Source organism: Salvelinus alpinus, chromosome 10 (assembly GCF_045679555.1).
Source record: "Salvelinus alpinus chromosome 10, SLU_Salpinus.1, whole genome shotgun sequence".
NCBI classification, from domain to species: domain Eukaryota; kingdom Metazoa; phylum Chordata; class Actinopteri; order Salmoniformes; family Salmonidae; genus Salvelinus; species Salvelinus alpinus.
The window spans coordinates 18643536-18665062 of NC_092095.1; the positions used below are offsets into that span (position 1 = coordinate 18643536).

The 21527-nt window shown below is 48.7% G+C and overlaps 2 protein-coding genes across 4 annotated transcripts in view; one reads left to right on the plus strand and one right to left on the minus strand.

Annotated features, from left to right (window-relative positions):
• LOC139531634 (coiled-coil domain-containing protein 191-like) overlaps positions 1-10353 on the plus strand; it is a 34608-nt gene extending 24255 nt beyond the window's left edge. Inside the window, exons 16-18 of the mRNA XM_071328265.1 lie at positions 6851-7003; positions 9407-9561; positions 9840-10353. Coding sequence (XP_071184366.1) covers positions 6851-7003; positions 9407-9561; positions 9840-10008 — 477 coding nt within the window. The 3' untranslated portion in view covers positions 10009-10353. The remainder of the gene's footprint in view (positions 1-6850; positions 7004-9406; positions 9562-9839) is intronic.
• A 1797-nt stretch (positions 10354-12150) lies between these two features.
• Positions 12151-21373, minus strand: LOC139531635 (palmitoyltransferase ZDHHC23-B-like). 3 transcript variants are annotated; one of them, XM_071328267.1, is made up of 5 exons: positions 21052-21373; positions 19926-20099; positions 19121-19813; positions 15092-15172; positions 12151-13627 (listed from the first exon to the last, which is right to left on the minus strand). In XM_071328267.1, exons 2-5 carry the CDS (start codon positions 20060-20062, stop codon positions 13354-13356), a joined length of 1185 nt encoding a protein of 394 aa, XP_071184368.1. In that variant the 5' UTR covers positions 20063-20099; positions 21052-21373; the 3' UTR covers positions 12151-13353. The 3 variants fall into 3 exon arrangements, with proteins under 3 accessions (XP_071184368.1, XP_071184367.1, XP_071184369.1); XM_071328266.1 differs by having other exon boundaries at positions 15092-15259; XM_071328268.1 differs by having other exon boundaries at positions 13443-13643; positions 15092-15259; positions 21052-21371.
• Positions 21374-21527: the final 154 nt, after the last annotated feature.

Consider the following 21527-nt stretch of genomic DNA (forward strand, 5'->3'; position numbering starts at 1 on the left):
TTTGCGGGGACAGGCATGGTAGTAGGTCTCAGTATGTGTTTGCGGGGACAGGCATGGCTGTATGTCTCAGTATGTGTTTGCGGGGACAGGCATGGCTGTATGTCTCAGTCTGTATGTCTCAGTCTGTGTTGGCAGGGACAGGCATGTCTGTATGTCTCAGTCTGTGTTGGCAGGGACAGGCATGTCTGTATGTCTCAGTCTGTGTTGGCAGGGACAGGCATGTCTGTATGTCTCAGTCTGTGTTGGCAGGGACAGGCATGTCTGTATGTCTCAGTCTGTGTTGGCGGGGACAGGCATGGCTGTATGTCTCAGTCTGTGTTGGCGGGGACAGGCATGGCTGTATGTCTCAGTCTGTGTTGGCGGGGACAGGCATGGCTGTATGTCTCAGTCTGTGTTGGCGGGGACAGGCATGGCTGTATGTCTCAGTCTGTGTTGGCGGGGACAGGCATGGCTGTATGTCTCAGTCTGTGTTGGCGGGGACAGGCATGGCTGTATGTCTCAGTCTGTGTTGGCGGGGACAGGCATGGCTGTATGTCTCAGTCTGTGTTGGCAGGGACAGGCATGGCTGTATGTCTCAGTCTGTGTTGGCGGGGACAGGCATGGCTGTATGTCTCAGTCTGTGTTGGCAGGGACAGGCATGGCTGTATGTCTCAGTCTGTGTTGGCAGGGACAGGCATGGCTGTATGTCTCAGTCTGTGTTGGCAGGGACAGGCATGTCTGTATGTCTCAGTCTGTGTTGGCGGGGACAGGCATGGCTGTATGTCTCAGTCTGTGTTGGCGGGGACAGGCATGGCTGTATGTCTCAGTCTGTGTTGGCGGGGACAGGCATGGCTGTATGTCTCAGTCTGTGTTGGCAGGGACAGGCATGGCTGTATGTCTCAGTCTGTATGTCTCAGTCTGTGTTGGCGGGGACAGGCATGGCTGTATGTCTCAGTCTGTGTTGGCAGGGACAGGCATGGCTGTATGTCTCAGTCTGTGTTGGCAGGGACAGGCATGTCTGTATGTCTCAGTCTGTGTTGGCGGGGACAGGCATGGCTGTATGTCTCAGTCTGTGTTGGCGGGGACAGGCATGGCTGTATGTCTCAGTCTGTGTTGGCGGGGACAGGCATGGCTGTATGTCTCAGTCTGTGTTGGCAGGGACAGGCATGGCTGTATGTCTCAGTCTGTATGTCTCAGTCTGTGTTGGCGGGGACAGGCATGGCTGTATGTCTCAGTCTGTGTTGGCAGGGACAGGCATGGCTGTATGTCTCAGTCTGTGTTGGCAGGGACAGGCATGTCTGTATGTCTCAGTCTGTGTTGGCGGGGACAGGCATGGCTGTATGTCTCAGTCTGTGTTGGCGGGGACAGGCATGGCTGTATGTCTCAGTCTGTGTTGGCGGGGACAGGCATGGCTGTATGTCTCAGTCTGTGTTGGCAGGGACAGGCATGGCTGTATGTCTCAGTCTGTATGTCTCAGTCTGTGTTGGCGGGGACAGGCATGGCTGTATGTCTCAGTCTGTATGTCTCAGTCTGTGTTGGCAGGGACAGGCAGCTGTCTCCTTGTGCTCCTCTCCTCCTCTGTACACTGATCTGTCAGAGCTGCCGCCAGGTGGAACGGTTGACAGCAGCGTCCTCCAGGTCTGTGGGTTTGATGTTGCACTTCTTCAGCAACGTTTTCAGCTGGTCCTTGTAGCGTTTCATCTGCAGACCGCCGGCCAAGATGTAGCTGCCCCCCCTACAGATCGCCGGCCAAGGTGTAGCTGCCCCCCCTACAGATCGCCGGCCAAGGTGTAGCTGCCCCCCCTACAGATCGCCGGCCAAGGTGTAGCTGCCCCCCCTACAGATCGCCGGCCAAGGTGTAGCTGCCCCCCCCCTACAGACCGCCGGCCAAGATGTAGCTGCCCCCCCCTACAGATCGCCGGCCAAGGTGTAGCTGCCCCCCCCCTACAGATCGCCGGCCAAGGTGTAGCTGCCCCCCCTACAGACCGCCGGCCAAGATGTAGTTGCCCCCCCCCCCTACAGACCGCCGGCCAAGATGTAGCTGCCCCCCCCTACAGATCGCCGGCCAAGGTGTAGCTGCCCTCCCTACAGATCGCCGGCCAAGGTGTAGCTGCCCCCCCTACAGATCGCCGGCCAAGGTGTAGCTGCCCTCCCTACAGATCGCCGGCCAAGGTGTAGCTGCCCCCCCTACAGACCGCCGGCCAAGATGTAGCTGCCCTCCCTACAGATCGCCGGCCAAGGTGTAGCTGCCCCCCCTACAGACCGCCGGCCAAGATGTAGCTGCCCCCCCCTACAGATCGCCGGCCAAGGTGTAGCTGCCCCCCCCCCCCTACAGATCGCCGGCCAAGGTGTAGCTGCCCCCCCTATAGACCGCCGGCCAAGATGTAGCTGCCCCCCCCTACAGACCGCCGGCCAAGATGTAGCTGCCCTCCCTACAGATCGCCGGCCAAGATGTAGCTGCCCTCCCTACAGATCGCCGGCCAAGATGTAGCTGCCCTCCCTACAGATCGCCGGCCAAGATGTAGCTGCCCTCCCTACAGATCGCCGGCCAAGGTGTAGCTGCCCCCCCCCCTACAGACCGCCGGCCAAGATGTAGCTGCCCCCCCCCCTACAGATCGCCGGCCAAGGTGTAGCTGCCCCCCCTACAGATCGCCGGCCAAGGTGTAGCTGCCCCCACCCCTACAGACCGCCGGCCAAGATGTAGCTGCCCCCCCCTACAGACCGCCGGCCAAGATGTAGCTGCCCTCCCTACAGATCGCCGGCCAAGATGTAGCTGCCCTCCCTACAGATCGCCGGCCAAGATGTAGCTGCCCTCCCTACAGATCGCCGGCCAAGATGTAGCTGCCCTCCCTACAGATCGCCGGCCAAGATGTAGCTGCCCTCCCTACAGATCGCCGGCCAAGATGTAGCTGCCCTCCCTACAGATCGCCGGCCAAGATGTAGCTGCCCTCCCTACAGATCGCCGGCCAAGATGTAGCTGCCCCCCCTATGTAACGGATGTGAAATGGCTAGCTAGTTAGCGGTGGTGCGCGCTAGCAGCCTTTCAGTCGGCTAAGTCACTTGCTCTGAAACCTAGAAGTAGTGGTTCCCCTTGCTCTGCAAGGGCCGCGGCTTTTGTGGAGCGATGGGTAACGATGCTTCGTGGGTGACTGTTGTTGATGTGTGCAGAGGCCTGTTCAGGGGCAGAATGACAGATTTTTACCTTGTCAGCTCAGGGATTCGATCTTTCAACCTTTCGGTTACTAGTCCAACGCTCTAACCACTAGGCTACCTGCCGCCCCTGCATCTGAGTTTCACGAAAGGCAGCTGAGGCTGGCTTGATCCCGTTTTGGATTTCGGTGTCGATAATGCAGTCATCCGAGAGGACGGGACTATTGCCAGTGATCTGTGTTCAATGGTGAAGACCGGAATGGTGGCTGAGAGCTGTATCTCCACTGGCAGACCACCTCTGTCTTGGTGGTGTTGATAGACAGTCTCATCCTGCTATAGACCCTCACAGCCGGATGAACTGAAGGTCTTCCGGAGAGTGGGCCACGAGCAGTCATCAGCATACTGCAGCTCAAGAACCCGATCCGTCGAGATCTTGATGATTGCTTGAAGCCTCCTGATGTTGAATAGGTTTCCATCCAGCCTGAAGTCCACTTTAACCCCGCTGCTGTCCTCAAGTTCCTTGTAGAGAAGCTGGGTGACACATAGGAGGAAGATGTTAAAGAGTACAGGTGCCAGCATGCACCCCTGCCACACATCAATGCGTGCTCCAAAGGGCACTGACTCCTGCCCTCCTACAGCCACCCGAGCCATCATCCCATCATGGAACTGGCAAAGGATGTTGACATATGTGTCTGGACAGTCAAATCTGAGTAGAATGTCACATAGTAGTTCCCTGCTCAGTGTCGAGGGCCTTAGAGGTCGACAAAGGCCATGAAAAGCTCCTGATGTTGTTCACGGCACTTCTCCTGGAGTTGCCGTGCCGACCGTGCTCCTGTTCTTTCTGAAGCTGCATTGTGACTCTGGCAGCAGATCCTCTGTGATGTTGTTCACCAGCCTGTGAAGCATCACCTTGGCCAGGACCTTGCCGGCAACAGCCAGAAGGGATATACCCGGGCTGTTGCCACAGATGGACTTGTCACCCTTGTTCTTATAAATGGTGACACAATGTTGGCATCCTGCCACTGTTGGGGGACGATCTCCCGGTCCCAAACCTCAGTGATGTACTGGTGTAGCGTTCTTGTCTAGAAGTAACCTCCCTTCTTAAGTAGCTCTGCCGGGATGCTGTCAGCGCCAGGAGTCTTGTTGTTCCTGAGGGAACGGATAGCTGATAACACCTCTTGGAAGGTTGGCAAATGGTTGAGGTTTTGAAGTGGGTGGATGGACAGGCAGTTCTTCCAGGATGGAGTGGTCTGTTGGAGAGCGCTGGTTAAGTAGTGCTTCAAAATGGTCAGCCGACCTCAACAGGATCTGGTTTTGGTCCTTCAAGAGAGTCAGACCATGTTTTCAGGGGGTGATGGAGCAACTTCTAGAACCATTGATAGCTTTAGCTGAGTTGTAGAGATTGTGCATGTCATTTTTGTCGGCATAAATTTGGATTTCCTGTGCCTTATTTGTCCACCCTTTGTTCTGCAGAGCACACAAGAGTGTTTGCACTTCCTTGTGTGATGCTCACCATTTCTGGCGAAGGGCTGTTGAAGCTGCCCACTTCTGGTCCATGGGGACCTCTGAGCTCAGAAGAGGCTCAGTCTCCCTCAGCCTTTCAGCTCAGAAGAGGCTCAGTCTCCCTCAGCCTTTCAGCGCAGAAGAGGCTCAGTCTCCCTCAGCCTTTCAGCTCAGAAGAGGCTCAGTCTCCCTCAGCCTTTCAGCGAGACAGTGATGGAACTCGTCCATTTCTGCAGATTTCTCAAGCCGGGTACAGTGCAGATGCCTCTTACTGCAGGTGTTGTGGGGGGAACGTATTATCAGTGTCATACGGTGATCTGTCCAGCATTCTGCACCCCTCATGGTACATGTCAGCAGGACGTCATTAGTGTCAGAACGTCAGGTGCCAGTCTTTGGAGCGTGGGTGCATCCATGATGTTTTATATTTGTTCTTCTGCTGGAACGAGGTGTTAGGGATGATGAGATCATGCTCGGCACATAGTTAGCAGTGTCATGCCGTTCTTATTGACCTGGCCAACACCATGCCTACCCAGCACTTCATATCCTGTTGTTTTGTCCCATCCTAGCATTGAAGTCACCCAGCAGAAAGGTCTTGTCATTCCTGGGGATGCGCTGCAGGGCCTCGTCTGGTGACAGTCCTTTGATGTATTCACAGCTACACTCAAATACACACTCGTATTCACAGCTGCACTCAAATACACACTCATGTATTCACAGCTGCACTCAAATACACATGTATTCACAGCTACACTCAAATACACACTCGTATTCACAGCTGCACTCAAATACACACTCATGTATTCACAGCTACACTTAAATACACACTCATGTATTCACAGCTGCACTCAAATACACACTCATGTATTCACAGCTGCACTCAAATACACACACAGACATAGAATACTATTTCCCTAAACAACTACAGGTTTTAAAGGTGTGATTCAGATACCAACAAACCCTCAAATAATTCCCAATGGAAATATGGCGCGCACACACACACAATAACAAAATCTTAAACGAAATGCACATACACCCTAATTTCAGACATCACGCTCAGAGCTGGAATTATGTTTACAGTATGCTGTTGCTATGAGCACCTGCTTGACTATCTGTTTGTTAGAACCAGCTGGACAAATTGAACTGGCAGAGAGATGGAAAGATGCTAGAGGAGAGGGGTACAGGAAGAGAGAGAGAGGCCAGAGGAGAGGGGTACAGGAAGAGAGAGAGAGGCCAGAGGAGAGGGGTACAGGAAGAGAGAGAGGCCAGAGGAGAGGGGTACAGGAAGAGAGAGAGAGGCCAGAGGAGAGGGGTACAGGAAGAGAGAGAGGCCAGAGGAGAGGGGTACAGGAAGAGAGGGAGGCCAGAGGAGAGGGGTACAGGAAGAGAGAGAGGCCAGAGGAGAGGGGTACAGGAAGAGAGAGAGGCCAGAGGAGAGGGGTACAGGAAGAGAGAGAGAGGCCAGAGGAGAGGGGTACAGGAAGAGAGAGAGGCCAGAGGAGAGGGGTACAGGAAGAGAGAGAGAGGCCAGAGGAGAGGGGTACAGGAAGAGAGAGAGAGGCCAGAGGAGAGGGGTACAGGAAGAGAGAGAGGCCAGAGGAGAGGGGTACAGGAAGAGAGGTTGGAGGAGAAGAATGATTGATGGGCAAGTGACATTAAGATGGATGGTGTAACACCTCAGCTGTACAGGAGGTTGGTGGCACCTTAATTAGGGGGGACAGGCTCGTGGTAATGGCTGGAGCGGAATAGGTGGAATGGTATTAAACACATAGTTTACATGTACTTGATGCCATTCCATTCACTCCGTTCTGGCCATTATTATGAGATGTCCTCCCCTAAGCAGAATCCTGTGCTCCCCTAAGCAGAATCCTGTGCTCAGCAACATGTTCAGTTCCAATTTACTGTATACAACCTTGAGCAGCTGAACAGCTCGTTCAATATCCCATGTTCTATTCTGCTACTGGTTTACCTGGACTCCCAACAACTTACCTCGATTCCCAACAACTCTATTCTCTTTATTTACCAGTGGTCGAAGTCCTATCTTCTTTAAAGACCATGAGTTGGAAATAAAATGTCAAATTGTACTGTCAATTTCTCAATATATGTTCACCATGTCAGCCTCAAAGGCATGCAGGTTCCTTATCCTTTTGTACCATGCCGTTGTTGGTTACCTGTGAATAGGTGTGCATGCATACGCAGTATTCTCTTCATTCCCTTCCAGCTGGCCAGGGCTCATCACAGGCAGTCTCTCCTGAGACGGTGCACACTGTCCTGGCAGCAGGTAGCAGGCGAGTCCCTGGCTCAGAAATGGGCCTCTGCCGACCAACTGCATCAACACATCCTGCTACGGAGGAGCCTGGGCAACTGGAAAAGGGTGAGTGTATGAACACTATATACACACACACACACACATCATTTAGCAGACGTGCTTATCCAGAGCGACTTACAGTGAGTGCATTCATCTTAAGTAGCTAGGTCGGAAAACCACATTTCAGCCATAGTAAGTAAATGTTTCCTCAATTACCTATCATATCCTGAAGGTAGGAAGGGGCAGTTCCTCTTGCTGTTCCCGTAGGTAAGCACCATGGTCTTGTAGTGGATGTGAGCTCCAACTGGAAGCCAGTGTAGTGTGCGGAGGAGCGGGGTGACATGAGAGAACTTGGGAAGGTTGAACACCAGGTGTGCTGCAGCGTTTTGCAGGGGTTTAATGGCACAAGCGGGGAGCCCAGCCTACACAGAGTTGCAGTAGTCCAGATGGGAGATGACAAGTGCCTGGATTAGGACCGGCGCCGCTTCCTGTGTGATGTAGGGTCGTACTCTACGGATGTTGTAGAGCATGAACCTGCAGGAGTGAGTCACTGCTTTGACGTTGGCAGAGAACGACAGGGTGTTGTCCAGGGTCAAGCCAAGGTTTTTTGCACTCTGGGAAGGGGACCCTGTAGAGTTGTCAACCGTGACGCGAGAGGTCTTGGAGCAGGCAGGCCTTCCCCGGGAGGAAGAGCAGCTCCGTTGCGTTTTAGGTGATGAGCCGCCATCCATGCCGAGATATCTGCCAGGCACGCAGAGATGAGTGTCAGAAGCAAGGTGGGAAATGAACACCCGCCAAATGCGGGTAGTTTGTCATTGGTGGGTAAGAATGTCTATTTCACCAGCCATTTTGGTGGGTGGTTACAGAGAATTTGGGACCAGTTTTTTTCAACCCAAAGCCCACATGTAGAAGTTGGTCCAATTGACCTGAAAGGCTACTAAAGTGTGACTGTTATATTCACACGCTAGGTTGTTCAATGTTAGTTTGAGTTTGCGGCAACTGTCTGCTGCTAGGAAGACGTCGCAGTCTGAAATTCTTTCATCACAGACAAACAAGTGACCAAGTTACCACGGTAATGGCCCATCCCTTAAAGTGGCAGCTGAACATTTGTCTCACCTAATGATTAAGCAATACCCCATTACTTCTTACTAGTAATACATTTGTTTTAGAAACATTGGCTGGTTGACCAAAAAGTTAATTTTAGTGAAGGAGAAAAGTAGTTGAGTGTCATCCGCATAACATTGATAGGAGATACAATGTGAGGATATGACAGAGCCTAGTGACTTGGTGTAAAGAGAAGAGGAGAGGGTCTAGAACCGAGCCCTGGGGGACACCAGTAGTGAGAGTACGTGGTGCAGACACAGATCCTCTCCACGTCATCTGGTAGGAACGGCCTGCCAGGTAGGATGCAGAGCCTGAGATGCCCAGTTGTGAGAAGGTGGAGAGGAGGATCTGATGGCTCAGAGGGTCAAAGGCAGCGGATAGATCTAGGAGGATGAAAACAGAGGAGAGAAAGTCCGCTTTGGCAGTGCGGATGGCCTCCATGACACAGAGAAGAGTAGTCTCGGTTGAGAAACCGGTCTTGAAGATCTCCAGAGATGGTCTGGAGAAGGGAGGAGGGGATGGGGTCGAGCAGGCATGTCAGACGGCCGGACCTCACTAGTCACAGTATTTCATCTGGAGAGCAAGGGGAGAAAGAGGTCAAGGCGTAGGGTAGTTCTGTGTGAGTTGGACCAGTGGACTCAATAGGCTGAGTGAATGATGAGCGGATGTCGTCAACCTTCTTTTCAAAGTGGTCAGCTGCAGAGAGGGAGGGGTAGGGGGTGGACGATTAAGGAGGGCGAAGGTGGAAAAGAGTTTCCTAGGGTTGGAGGCAGAAGCTTTACATTTAGAGTGAGAGAAAGTGGCTTTAGCAGCAGATACAGAAGAAAAGGTAGAGGGGAGGGGTGTTTCCATGAGATTAGTAGGCAAACAGCCTCTAGTATAGATGTGGTCAAGCATATTGCCTGCTTTGTGAGTTTGAGGGAATTGGGAAAGGGTGAGGTCAAAAGAGGCAAGGAGGGGAAAGAAACAGGTGGAAATAAATTAATTGAAGCCAGACGTCGGGAGGTTGAAGTCACACAAATAGAGACTGAGGCATACAAATGGCCACTCTGTAATTTTTCCAACATTAATTCATTTTAATACTGTTCCCAGTTTAATAGTGATGCGGTGGGCAGTCTTTGGTATATCAGTCCCTATTGATATGGACATTCCTGTGTACTGTATCCAGACCTGACCCGCTATCCAGCCGTGACCCGTTATCCAGCCCTGACCCGTTATCCACTCCTGACCCCTTATCCAGCCCTGACCCGTTATCCACTCCTGACCCCTTATCCAGCCCTGACCCGTTATCCAGCCCTGACCCGTTATCCACTCCTGACCCCTTATCCAGCCCTGACCCGTTCTGTTTTACATGTTCTGGCTCAGCTGAAGGATCACTGCATGGTTCTGGAGGGGCGGGCCGAGCGGTTCTGGCGCACACATACTCTGAAGAGGGCTCTGATTGGACTGCTAGATCACGCGACCCAGGAGAGGATGGCAGATTGGGATCGGGAGCAGCAGGCTCAGGAACACAGTACCAGGTGGGTGTGTTTACCTTGGCCTTTACTGCCTTTAGCAATAACACCTGTCCTAGAAACATGACACCTGTCCTAGAAGCATGACACCTGTCCTAGCCACCTGATCCTGCTGGGTAAGATGCAGGCATGCTCCATGTGTAGGACCTGACTGTATGACTGTATAATCGCTTGTTGTTGTATGGTATTTCTAAGTTGTTCTGTTTGCTTCTCTCTGTCCCCTCTCTGTCGTGTGTGTGCATGTCTGTCCCTCTTGGTTTCTCTCCTCTCCGTCCTTGTCCCAGGCGGGCGGTGCGAAGCTGTTTCCAAGCCTGGAGACGGTATCCGGGGTGGCTGCGTGAGGAGAGAGAGAGGGAGACCAGGAGGGAGCAGCTGAGACGCCGAGTGGCAGAGGTCCTCCCTGACTTCCGCTCTTCTCCTCTGGACTGTACCTGGGAACAAGGCCCTCTGTGACCCACAGGACACACACGTACAGTAGACATACACATGTGTACAGTACACTCAGACAGACAGGCAGACAGACAGACAGACAGACAGAGAATACTTGCATAGAGGATAAATCAGTGGATAGGACCCAAAGCAGATGATTAAGTTGCTGCTGTAACAATCACACACATACCAGCTGTTGGTCTACCTTCATTACCTGAGAAAGGTGGAGACAACTTTTAATAAAGACAGTTTGGAAACGGTTGTAACAGCAATGACTCATTTAAAATTGCAGTTAAAATTCAGGTTATTTAATATTTTTGAAGTCACAGTTTGATGCAGTTTGACAGCAGCTTGAAGCCATACAAAATAAAAAGCATTATGTTATTCATATCACCATAAACGAGTCTCACTGTGGGTAGTCTGTCGAAGTTGTTCTCCCACATCTCTGTGCTTTTGTTGTTTTATTCTCTTAAGTCCTGTGTAGCTCAGTTGGGAGAGCATGGTGCTTTCAGCTGAGCCAGAACATGTAAAAGGACTTTGGGCCAGTAACTGAAAGGTTGCTGGTTTGAATCGCTGTGCTGACTAGGTGAAAAACCAATGTTCCCTTGAGCAAGGTACTTTATCCTAATTGCTTCTGTAAGCAAATGACTAAATAGTAAATGTGATGTTTAATGCAACACTAATGATCCTGACCAGCCTCAGTCTACAGAGACGTATCAACACTAATGATCCTGACCAGCCTCAGTCTACAGAGACGTATCAACACTAATGATCCTGACCAGCCTCAGTCTACAGAGACGTATCAACACTAATGATCCTGACCAGCCTCAGTCTACAGAGACGTATCAACACTAATGATCCTGACCAGCCTCAGTCTACAGAGACCTATCAACACTAATGATCCTGACCAGCCTCAGTCTACAGAGACGTATCAACACTAATGATCCTGACCAGCCTCAGTCTACAGAGACGTATCAACACTAATGATCCTGACCAGCCTCAGTCTACAGAGACGTATCAACACTAATGATCCTGACCAGCCTCGGTCTACAGAGACTTATCAACACTAATGATCCTGACCAGCCTCGGTCTACAGAGACGTATCAACACTAATGATCCTGACCAGCCTCGGTCTACAGAGACGTATCAACACTAATGATCCTGACCAGCCTCGGTCTCCAGAGACGTATCAACACTAATGATCCTGACCAGCCTCAGTCTACAGAGACGTATCAACACTAATGATCCTGACCAGCCTCAGTCTACAGAGATGTATCAACACTAATGATCCTGACCAGCCTCAGTCTACAGAGACGTATCAACACTAATGATCCTGACCAGCCTCAGTCTACAGAGACGTATCAACACTAATGATCCTGACCAGCCTCAGTCTACAGAGACGTATCAACACGATGCTGCTTGATAAATACCCATAACCTATGTTTCCTTCTGAAGCTCACAGGAACAGTTGCACATAAAAATAACATATCGTGACAACAGCTGTTCCTTTCTTGAGGAGTGTTAATCAGTGTTGAAAGGAACGTCTAGTCTAGGGCTTCGTTGTATTTTGGTCACGTGGTTTGGTCACATCTCCCATCAAAGGCACTTCAACTGAGGAGGGAGAGAGAGGATGGTAGAAGGACCCTGGAAAGAGATTGCGCGAGGAAAATGAAGAGAGAGAGGGAGCGTGAGACAGATCGATGGAGAGATAGAGATGGATGAAAGGTGCACGGAGCAATTGCAGCACTAGAATGGGAGAAAAGGTCAGGGAGAGAGAGCGAGAGGTAGAGATGGTGAGATTTGATTGAGGCTGTCAGTCAGTAAAGTTAACAGAAGTGGTTGTGTGTTATTGTAGCCTATGGTTCAGCTCAGGGACGGTATTGTGGGGGGCGCTACTTCACAACAGAACCGATCACTGTGACACCTTAACAAAGGCTTGTGATTTCAGACTGGCTCGGCCTCCCTCCCAGTCCCAGACAGAATAGGGACTGAGAGGACAGAAAGACAGACTGGGGAGGACAGAAAGACATAATAGATAGGGAGGGGACATACAGACAGACAAGGTAGAAGACTGATAAACAGGAGAGGGAGATGTCTTTAGTCTGAGGTGTGGAGATATGCTGCCATCTGGTGGTGAAAGATAGTACAGCAGCCACATCCTCCAACTCTTGTCCATATTTATCTTTATTTATTTAACCAGGCAAGTCAGTTAAGAACAAATTCTTATTTACAACGGTGGGCCAATTGTGCGCCGCCCTATGGGACTCTCGATCATGGCCGGTTGTGATACAGCCCGGGATCAAACCAGGGTCTGTAGTGACGCCTCTATATCACAGAGTAGGGTGAAGTTTCCTCCCCCCCCCCCAGACTGATCTACGGTCAGTTTTATGTACTTCTCCCTAACGGTTAAAGTCAGATTGTATGAGGGTAAGAGATGACTCTAGATCTGTAGGCAACAAACATGCTGACCACACCGCTCGAGTCGCAAAATCAATGTACACATACATGTTATTCAATCATCGCACCCACACTGCTCACGAGCGTACGCGTAGCCAGGCGCTAAAATAGAACTTGGTTCTATTTGTGACGCTTGATGAATCCCACCTCATTGGTTTTTAGGAGCATATATCCACTGGGTGACTGAAAGATGAACTGAGATCCAGCGGTAGTGGTAACGCACCTTGAAGTTGGTTGCCAACCACCATATAAAGTCCAGAGAAGAAAACTGGGGGAGCGATTACTTGATATTTCAACCTCCGTGTCCTGATCGCATCTGGTGTGGGTGGACAAAATCAACATGCGCACGAGTGGTCTGGTCAGCATGCAGCGATGCCATTATGGTGTTGAGCAGCTCAGCTACACCAGAGGAGAGTTCAACAAAGCTTCTGTTTGCGGTGAACATGTTGCCAGAGTAACAATTTGAGTTGAATAAATATTCCAAAATGTTACAGTGAAACTTCAACCAGCTACTTTTTGTCAGGATTACTGTGGCTTTTTAGCGACTGTATTCAAACTAAAAATGACTTAGCTACTCCTACTAAATATAGTAGAAAGTCTACATGGCCACTTGATTCTTTTTAGCGGCAGTTAAGACCAGAAACCGACACTTACGTTCACCGCACACTACCTTCTCCGACTGTTAGCTAACGTTAGCGAATGGTCGTGGCTAACACAAAACAAATGGAATATGTTAGCTAACATTAGCCAATGTTCGCAAACTATTTTCCTTGTTGAACGCACACCAGGTCAGTGAGGCTGGGCCAGGAGGTGTCTGGACCTTTTCCCAAGTTTAGCTGGGCCAGGGGGCGCACGGGCCTTCTCCCAAGGTCAGCTGGGCCAGGGGACATCCGGGCCTTCTCCAATGGTCAGCTACACCAGGTCAGTGAGGCTGGGCCAGGGGGCGTCCGGGCCTTCTCCCATGGTCAGGAACTCTGCCCAGTTGCCACGGAAACCATGTGAGTAGACTCCTGTGTCGACGACGAGGCCCCAGTAGAGACTGTGGGCAGTCTTGTCTCGGAGAGCGGTGCGCGCCTCTCGCTCCGTCACATTGTAGCTGACATTGATGAGCTGCTGGACCAGCAGGTGTAGTAGTCCACCAGTCACTATGCAGCTATACCACGCACAGGTGAAACACAGCGCTGAGCTGCAACACACACACACTGAATGGAGGACATGACTCATACATTCCTGAAAACCATCTCTAGCCCCTAGCCCAAACCCTCTATTTTTGGAAACCAGATATGTGTTAACAATGGGCTAAGAGGAGCTTTAATACACAGATTTCACCTATCTGGTTTCTACAGATCTACAAACATCCATGGGGTAGGGAAGGGGCTATACAAATACAAATCTGAGCAACATAACATTTATTACAGTGCTGAGTGGGAGACAAAATGGCAGTTACACTACACACATCACCACAAAACACGCATTATCAGAAAACACACACACACATTCACCCTTACACAACAAAGCCATGCTGAGCCACAGTAACTGCTCTGTAAATCTGGGTCAGTAGTAGGGCAGGTAGGGGAAAATATGATGATGAAGTGTCTTATAGAAACTTCAATCAACCTACATTCCCCCTATAAATATCCAATTATTCCAAAACATCACAGCTTTAAGTGTCCCAGATAATATAAAATACTGATTTGATGCAAATAAAAACCACTTGTTACCAGGATTGGAATTACGAACAGTGGTTTGTTCGTTATGTTCGACTGTGGTGAATGAGCCTACAGCAGCCAAGGTGATAATGGCTGAGGTCATTTTTGCTTGTGTTTGCTGGTCTCCAAATAGCATTTTAAAGTGTTTAAATTGTAAAGAAATGCAGTAAATGAGCTTCAACTTTCAACCCCCTCCCCGACCTCACTAAAACCCTGGTTACGGCCCTGGTGCCAGTCGGTGTTTTAGAACACTTTTGATCTACACCACCTAATTTCACAGGCTTATTTTAGCCTCTAATGCCTAACATGCTGACCACACCGCTCGCATGCGCTGCAGAATAAATGTACACATACATGGTATTCAATCATTGCACCCACACTGCTTGCGCAAGTTTACGAGCGTCCACGTAGCCAGGCGCTAAAATAGAACTTGGTTCTAGAATTTGGTTGCGCTGCAAGTCCCGCCTCTCCCATCTTCTCATTGTTTTTTTAGGAGCATATATCCACGTGGGTGATTGAAAGATGAACTGAGGTCCACACTCCAGCTGGTAGTGGTAATGCACCTAACATTGGTTGCCAACCGCCATATAAAGTCCAAAGAAGAAGAAGCCTGAAGGAGATATTACTAGAAACTAACTTTTACCCTTTTATCTGTGGATTAATTGTAGAGGACCTTGTGCATTTCAGGTAAAATAGCAACCCAATGTTTGTCCCAGGACAAATGAGCTCGCAACAGCAAGCTAGCTTGCTAAATTGCCATAAATGTTTAATGCTTTTTGACCTGTCCCCAAATTAATATAATTGGTTCAGAGTTTGTTTTGATATTTCAACCTGCGTGTCCTGATCGCGTCTGGTGTGGGTGGACAAAATCAACATGCATGCTTGTGGTCTGGTCAGCATGTAATAGTTTGTGTGTGTGCATTATGTATGGTGTGTGTTACCTGTGCTGGTTGTAGACGCCAGGGCAGTAGACCAGAGCGGTGACAAGGTTCTGTTGAGGACACACGCTGCGCAGCACCAGACTGATCCCATACAGAGAGGTCAACAGGAAGAGGAGGAGTGTCAACAGGAAGCTGCGGTGATTGGACTGGCCCACACAGCTGTTTATCCTACCACAGTGGTGACATGACACACACAGACACAGACAGCCAATACACTGTACTAAGATCATTGGGTTACACCACACACAGTACAGCGCTGACTGTAATTTGGATGAGAGCACCTGGTGCTAAATGAATATAATGTACAGTTGAAGTCGGAAGTTTACATACACTTAGGTTGGAGTCATTAAAACTCGTGTTTCAACCACTCCACAAATTTCTTGTTAACAAACTATCGTAAGTCAGTTAGGACATCTACTTTGTGCATGACACAAGTCATTTTTCCAACAATTGTTTACAGACAGATTATTTCACTTATAATTCACTGTATCACAATTCCAGTGGGTCAGAAGTTTACAGTGGGTCAGAAGTTTACATACACAAAGTTGACTGGGCCTTTAAACAGCTTGGAAAATTCCAGACAATTATGTCATGGCTTTAGAAGCTTCTGATAGGCTAATTGACATAATTTGAGTCAATTGGAGGTGTACCTGTATTTCAAGGCCTACATTCAAACTCAGTGCCTCTTTGCTTGACATCATGGGAAAATCAAAAGAAATCAGTCAAGACCTCAGAAAAAAAAGTCTGGTTCATTCCTGGGAGCAATTTACAAACACCTGAAGGTACCATGTTCATCTGTACAAACAATAGTACGCAAGTATAAACACCATGGGACCATGCAGCCTTCATACCGCTCATGAAGGAGACGCCTTCTGTCTCCTAGAGATGAACGTACTTTGGTGCAAAAAGTGCAAATCAATCCCAGAACAAAAGTACCTTGTGAAGATGCTGGAGGAAACAGGTACAAAAGTATCTATATCCACAGTAAAACGAGTCCTATATCGACATAACCTGAAAGGCCGCTCAGCAAGGAAGAAGCCACTGTTCCAAAACTGCCATAAAAAAGCCAGACTACTGTTTGCAACTGCACATGGGGACAAAGATCGTACTTTTTTGAGAAATGTCCTCTGGTCTGATGAAACAAAAATATAACTGTTTGGCCATAATGACCATCGTTATGTTTGGAGGAAAAAGGGGGATGCTTGCAAGTCGAAGAACACCATCCCCACCGTGAAGCACAGGGGTGGCAGAATCATGTTGTGGGGGTGCTTTGCTGCAGGAGGGACTGGTGCACTTCACAAAATAGATGGCATCATGAGGGAGGAAAATTATGTGGATATATTGAAGCAACATCTCAAGACATCAGTCAGGAAGTTAAAGCTTGGTTACAAATGGGTCTTCCAAATGGACAATGACCTCAAGCAAACTTCCAAAGTTGTCAAAATGGCTTAAGGACAACAAAGTCAAGGTATCACAAAGCCCTGACCTCAATCCTATAGAAAATTTGTGGGCAGAACTGAAAAGGTGTGTGAGCATGGAGGCCTACAAACCTGACTCAGTTACACCAGCTCTGTCAGGAGGAATGGGCCAAAATTCACCCAATTTATTGTGGGAAGCTTGTGGAAGGCTACCTGAAACGTTTGACCCAAGTTAAACAATTTAAAGGCAATGCTACCAAATACTAATTGAGTGTGTAAACTTCTGACCCACTGGGAATGTGATGAAAGAAAATAAAGATGAAATAAAATTCTGACATTTCACATTCTTAAAATAAAGTGGTGATCCTAACTGACCTAAGACAGGGAATTTTTACTCGGATTAAATGTCAGGAATTGTGAAAAACAGTTTAAATGTATTTGGCGAAGGTGTATGTAAACTTCCGACTTCAACTGTAAGATGTACTTAGAACCCATGATTACACCAAACACACACACGTCTAAAGGGTTTGAAGTAGAGGTCGACCGATTAATCGGAATGGCCGATTAATTAGGGCCGATTTCAAGTTTTCATAACAATCGGAAATCTGTATTTTTGGACACCGATTTGGCCCAATTTTTTTTTACACCTTTATTTAACTAGGCAAGTCAGTTAAGAACACATTCTTATTTTCAATGACGGCCTAGGAATGGTGGGTTAACTACCTTGTTCAGGGGCAGAATGACAGATTTTTACCTTGTCAGCTCGGGGATTCGTTTTTGCAACCTTCCGGTTACAAGTCCAATGCTCTAACCACCTGCCTTACATTGCACTCCAATGTTACGCGAGGGCAGCAAGAAGCCAAGGTAAGTTGCTAGCTAGCATTAAACTTATAAAAAACAATCAATCTTCACATAATCACTAGTTAACTACACATGGTTGATGATATTACCAGTTTATCTAGCGTGTCCTGCGTTGCATATAATCGATGCGGTGCCTGTTAATTTGTCATCGAATCACAGCCTACTTCGCCAAACGGGTGATGATTTAGCACTGTCGTTGCACCAAACCTATCCATAAATATCAATGCCTTTCTTTAAAATCAATACACAAGTATATATTTTTAAACCTGCATATTTAGTTAATATTGCCTGCTAACATGAATTTCTTATAATTAGGGAAATTGTGTCACTTCTCTTGCGTTCCGTGCAAGCAGTCAGGGTATATGCAGCAGTTTGGGCCGCCTGGCTCGTTGCGAACTGTGTGAAGTCCATTTATTCCTAACAAAGACCGTAATTAATTTGCCAGAATTATACATAATTATGACATAACATTGAAGGTTGTACAATGTAACAGCAATATTTAGACTTAGGGATAGCCCCCGTTAGATACGTTAGGAACGGGGATAGCCCCCGTTAGGAACGGTTCCGTATTTTATTGAAAGAATAAACGTTTTGTTTTCGAAATGATAGTGTCCGGATTTAACCATATTAATGAAAGGCTCGTATTTCTGTGTTATTATGTTTATAATTAAGTCTATGATTTGATAGAGCAGTCTGACTGAGCGATGGTAAGCACCAGCAGGCTCGCAAGCATTCGTTCAAACAGCACTTTCTTGCATTTGCCAGCAGCTCTTCGCAATGCTTCAAGCATTGAGCTGTTTATGACTTCAAGCCTATCAACTCCCGAGATTAGGCTGGTGTAACCGATGTGAAATGGCTAGCTAGTTAGCGGGGTGCGCGCTAATAGCGTTTCAAACATCACTCGCTCTGAGACTTGGAGTAATTGTTCCCCTTGCTCTGCATGGGTAACGCTGCTTCGAGGGTGGCTGTTGTCGATGTGTTCCTGGTTCGAGCCCAGGTAGGAGCAAGGAGAGGGATGGAAGCTATACTGTTACACTGGCAATACTAAAGTGCCTATAAGAACATCCAATAGTCAAAGGTATATGAAATACAAATCGTATAGAGAAATAGTCTTATAATTCCTATAATAACTATACAACCTAAAACTTCTTACCTGGGAATATTGAAGACTCATGTTAAAAGGAACCACCAGCTTTCATATGTTCTCATGTTCTGAGCAAGGAACTTAAACGTTAGCTTTTTTACATGGCACATATTGCACTTTTACTTTCTTCTCCAACACTTTGTTTTTGCATTATTTAAACCAAATTGAACATGTTTCATTATTTATTTGAGGCTAAATTGATTTATTGATGTATTATATTAAGTTAAAATAAGTGTTCATTCAGTTTTGTTGTAATTGTCATTATTACAAATAAATAAAAGAAATCGTCCGAGTAATCGGTATCGGCTTTTTTTGGTCCTCCAAAAATCGGTATCTGCGTTGAAAAATCATAATCGGTCGACCTCTAGTTTGAAGGTTATTATTTTTGCACGATTGTGTGTGTGTGTTACAGATCAGTGAGTTTCTCAGACACACAGGCCTATGGCTGATGACAAAGACAAGAGAATGTCACTGATAATTGCTGAGACATTGCTTCTTAGCTCTGGCATGACACTGCGGAGACATTGCTTTGACGTGGCTGTGTAATAATTGACAGACGAGCCTCCTGTGTGTCCAGGCAGACAGAGGTGTTTTAATGGGACCCACCAGACACAGTGGTGGTCCAGCCTCAGGACACAGATGTCACAGATCCTGCAGTGTCCCGCCCTGGGGGGCCGCAAAACCCTGCACACAGAGCACCAGTTCCTGCTCCGCCCACTATTCATCTGCTCCACCCCCTGGCCCTGCTGCTCTGACCCACTACCCCGATTGGCTAGCATTACTTCCTGCCCGACCCCGTTGTGGCCGGGGTCTCTGTCCGGTGGAGGGCTGTGATAGGTCACTGTGCTGTGGACGTCAGCCGGGTGTGGCCATACATAGCGAGGTTCTCTCTTGGTGTGGACAAGGGCGGCCAGAGTCAGGGCCACCCCCAGGGTCACTGTGCCCAACTGGGTCAGCCCTACACCCCCCCTGAGGAAGATCTCGGTGAGGAAGAGGTAGTACATGTAGCCCAGGGAGAACAGGACCAGGCTGAGGAAGAACAGGGTCCGACTCTTCTTGCGGTGGGTGACGTAGTAGTACCATAGAACCAGGACCGGTAGAGCAGTCAGAACAACTATACCCAACAGGAAGTGAAGGGCTGCGACGTGTAGGAGGACAGGAAGTAGGAGCAGCGGGGGGAGCACCGATAGGTCGACACGCCGGGCTCCACCCCAGAACCAGGGAACACGGAGGCGGTCGGTCATCACAGTAACCAGATGGGACAGTGAGTTGGCCTTCTGGGGCTCTTTTTTCAACCATCTGAGGGAGAGAAGCAGACATTCACTTTCTGATGTGATACCAAACTGGATGAAGAACCATTAGCTAAGAGTGTGAAGGTAACTGGCCGTAGATGGGTAAGCCCCTCCCTCACCTGTCACAGGCATCGTCCAGGTCCTCACAGTCACAGCAGCAGGCTGCCACATGGCTCCGCTCCCCCTGACGGTCCACAAACTCACAGCAGCACAGAGGCTCATCCGGCTCCAACACCTTATTGGCTCGCTTCTTCATGACGGACAGCCAGTGAGCCTGGAAAGTGATCAGTCTCCTGTGGGGAACAAGCCAGCAGGAAGGGATGGAGATGAGAGAGAGTGGTGTGTGCGTGCGTGTCCTATTCTCATGGAGGTGCAGATAGATAGATAAATGTGTGGCAGGGACTGGTGAATCATTTCTAGATTGGTAGTTAGCTGGCTAGACTATCTAAACTTGTAGTAATCATGGCTGAATACTGACAAATAATTTTGACTGCACTACAGACAGCTATATCGGATCACTAATACAGAACTAGTAAAGGCCCAGTGCAGTTTTTCAGGGGGCAGGACCCCTACTTCCCGCGGCTCTGTTGTCCAATGAACCATGGCGGATTTGTGCCTACAAACAGCCACCATTAGTATATATCTCTGAGATGTCTTGCAAATGAGGGAGGCGAGAGGAACTTGTAGGGGGCTTCCGTATTAACTCTGTGGCATTGGCTGTCATTGAAAATCTGAACCGGAGACGGGAATGGCTCGTTTCTCGGTGGTTTCCAATGCGCTTTTACGCAGAGGTCACTGCTACCGATATGGGCTCGACAGCGGGGCGACAGACTGGTGTTTCTGCCAGCCAGTCCGTGAAGACTTGTGCGTATCAAATGTCACATCCGCCGTGGCATTCGCGGGCCAAGGGAATTGGCTCTCAATTGTTCAAAATTTAATAAAAAATGAAGCCCATGTTTTTTCCCCCCTCAGTTAACCCAGGGAATAGTGAATGCATATAGACTTTGCTTTTTTCGACTCCCCAATTGAATGTAGCCTATCTGAATGCTGTAGCAGACGATTGTCTGCCTTAACCCTAAAGCCCTGGATAAAATGTCACCGTCTTGAAAGTTGATACGAAGTATCGTTACATACGTAAAGATTAGCGGTTACCAGTTGACTCTATACTTAACCCTATCGTTAACTACAATAACCCTATCGTTAACTACAAACATGTCACGTGTAATGGGAAATAGCATAACCTACCAGTATTCGTGTAGTTTGCTGAAAACGAATCATATGGGCTAGCTACTTCCTTACAAAAACTGTAGGCTGGGCTACATTAGAAACTGCATACTGAACTGTCGCGGAAATGACAGACTGGCCAGCGGCCACAGACAACGGTGTTCGCAACCGCACATGCCTAAACATGTTCAACTGAATGTAGCCTAGATATGCAACTGATTTAGGCTACCTGCCCAACAGTGTTGTCAATCCAACAAGGTACAGTATTTGTCGTCTCCCTTCCGACATAAAAGTAATTCCATAGCCTATCCCAGACCGCGCGATACTACAGGTTTGGTCTCTTGGGACCCAAGACCAACTCTAACGAACCGCCCACCTTCAGACTGCCAGCACAAATGCATGGTGGTATTTAAATAAAGTTAAGTAACCCCTAACGCACTCTTACTCACAAATGTGGTTAGTAAATCCTGTTATGTACCCTCCCCAGAGAATTAGGA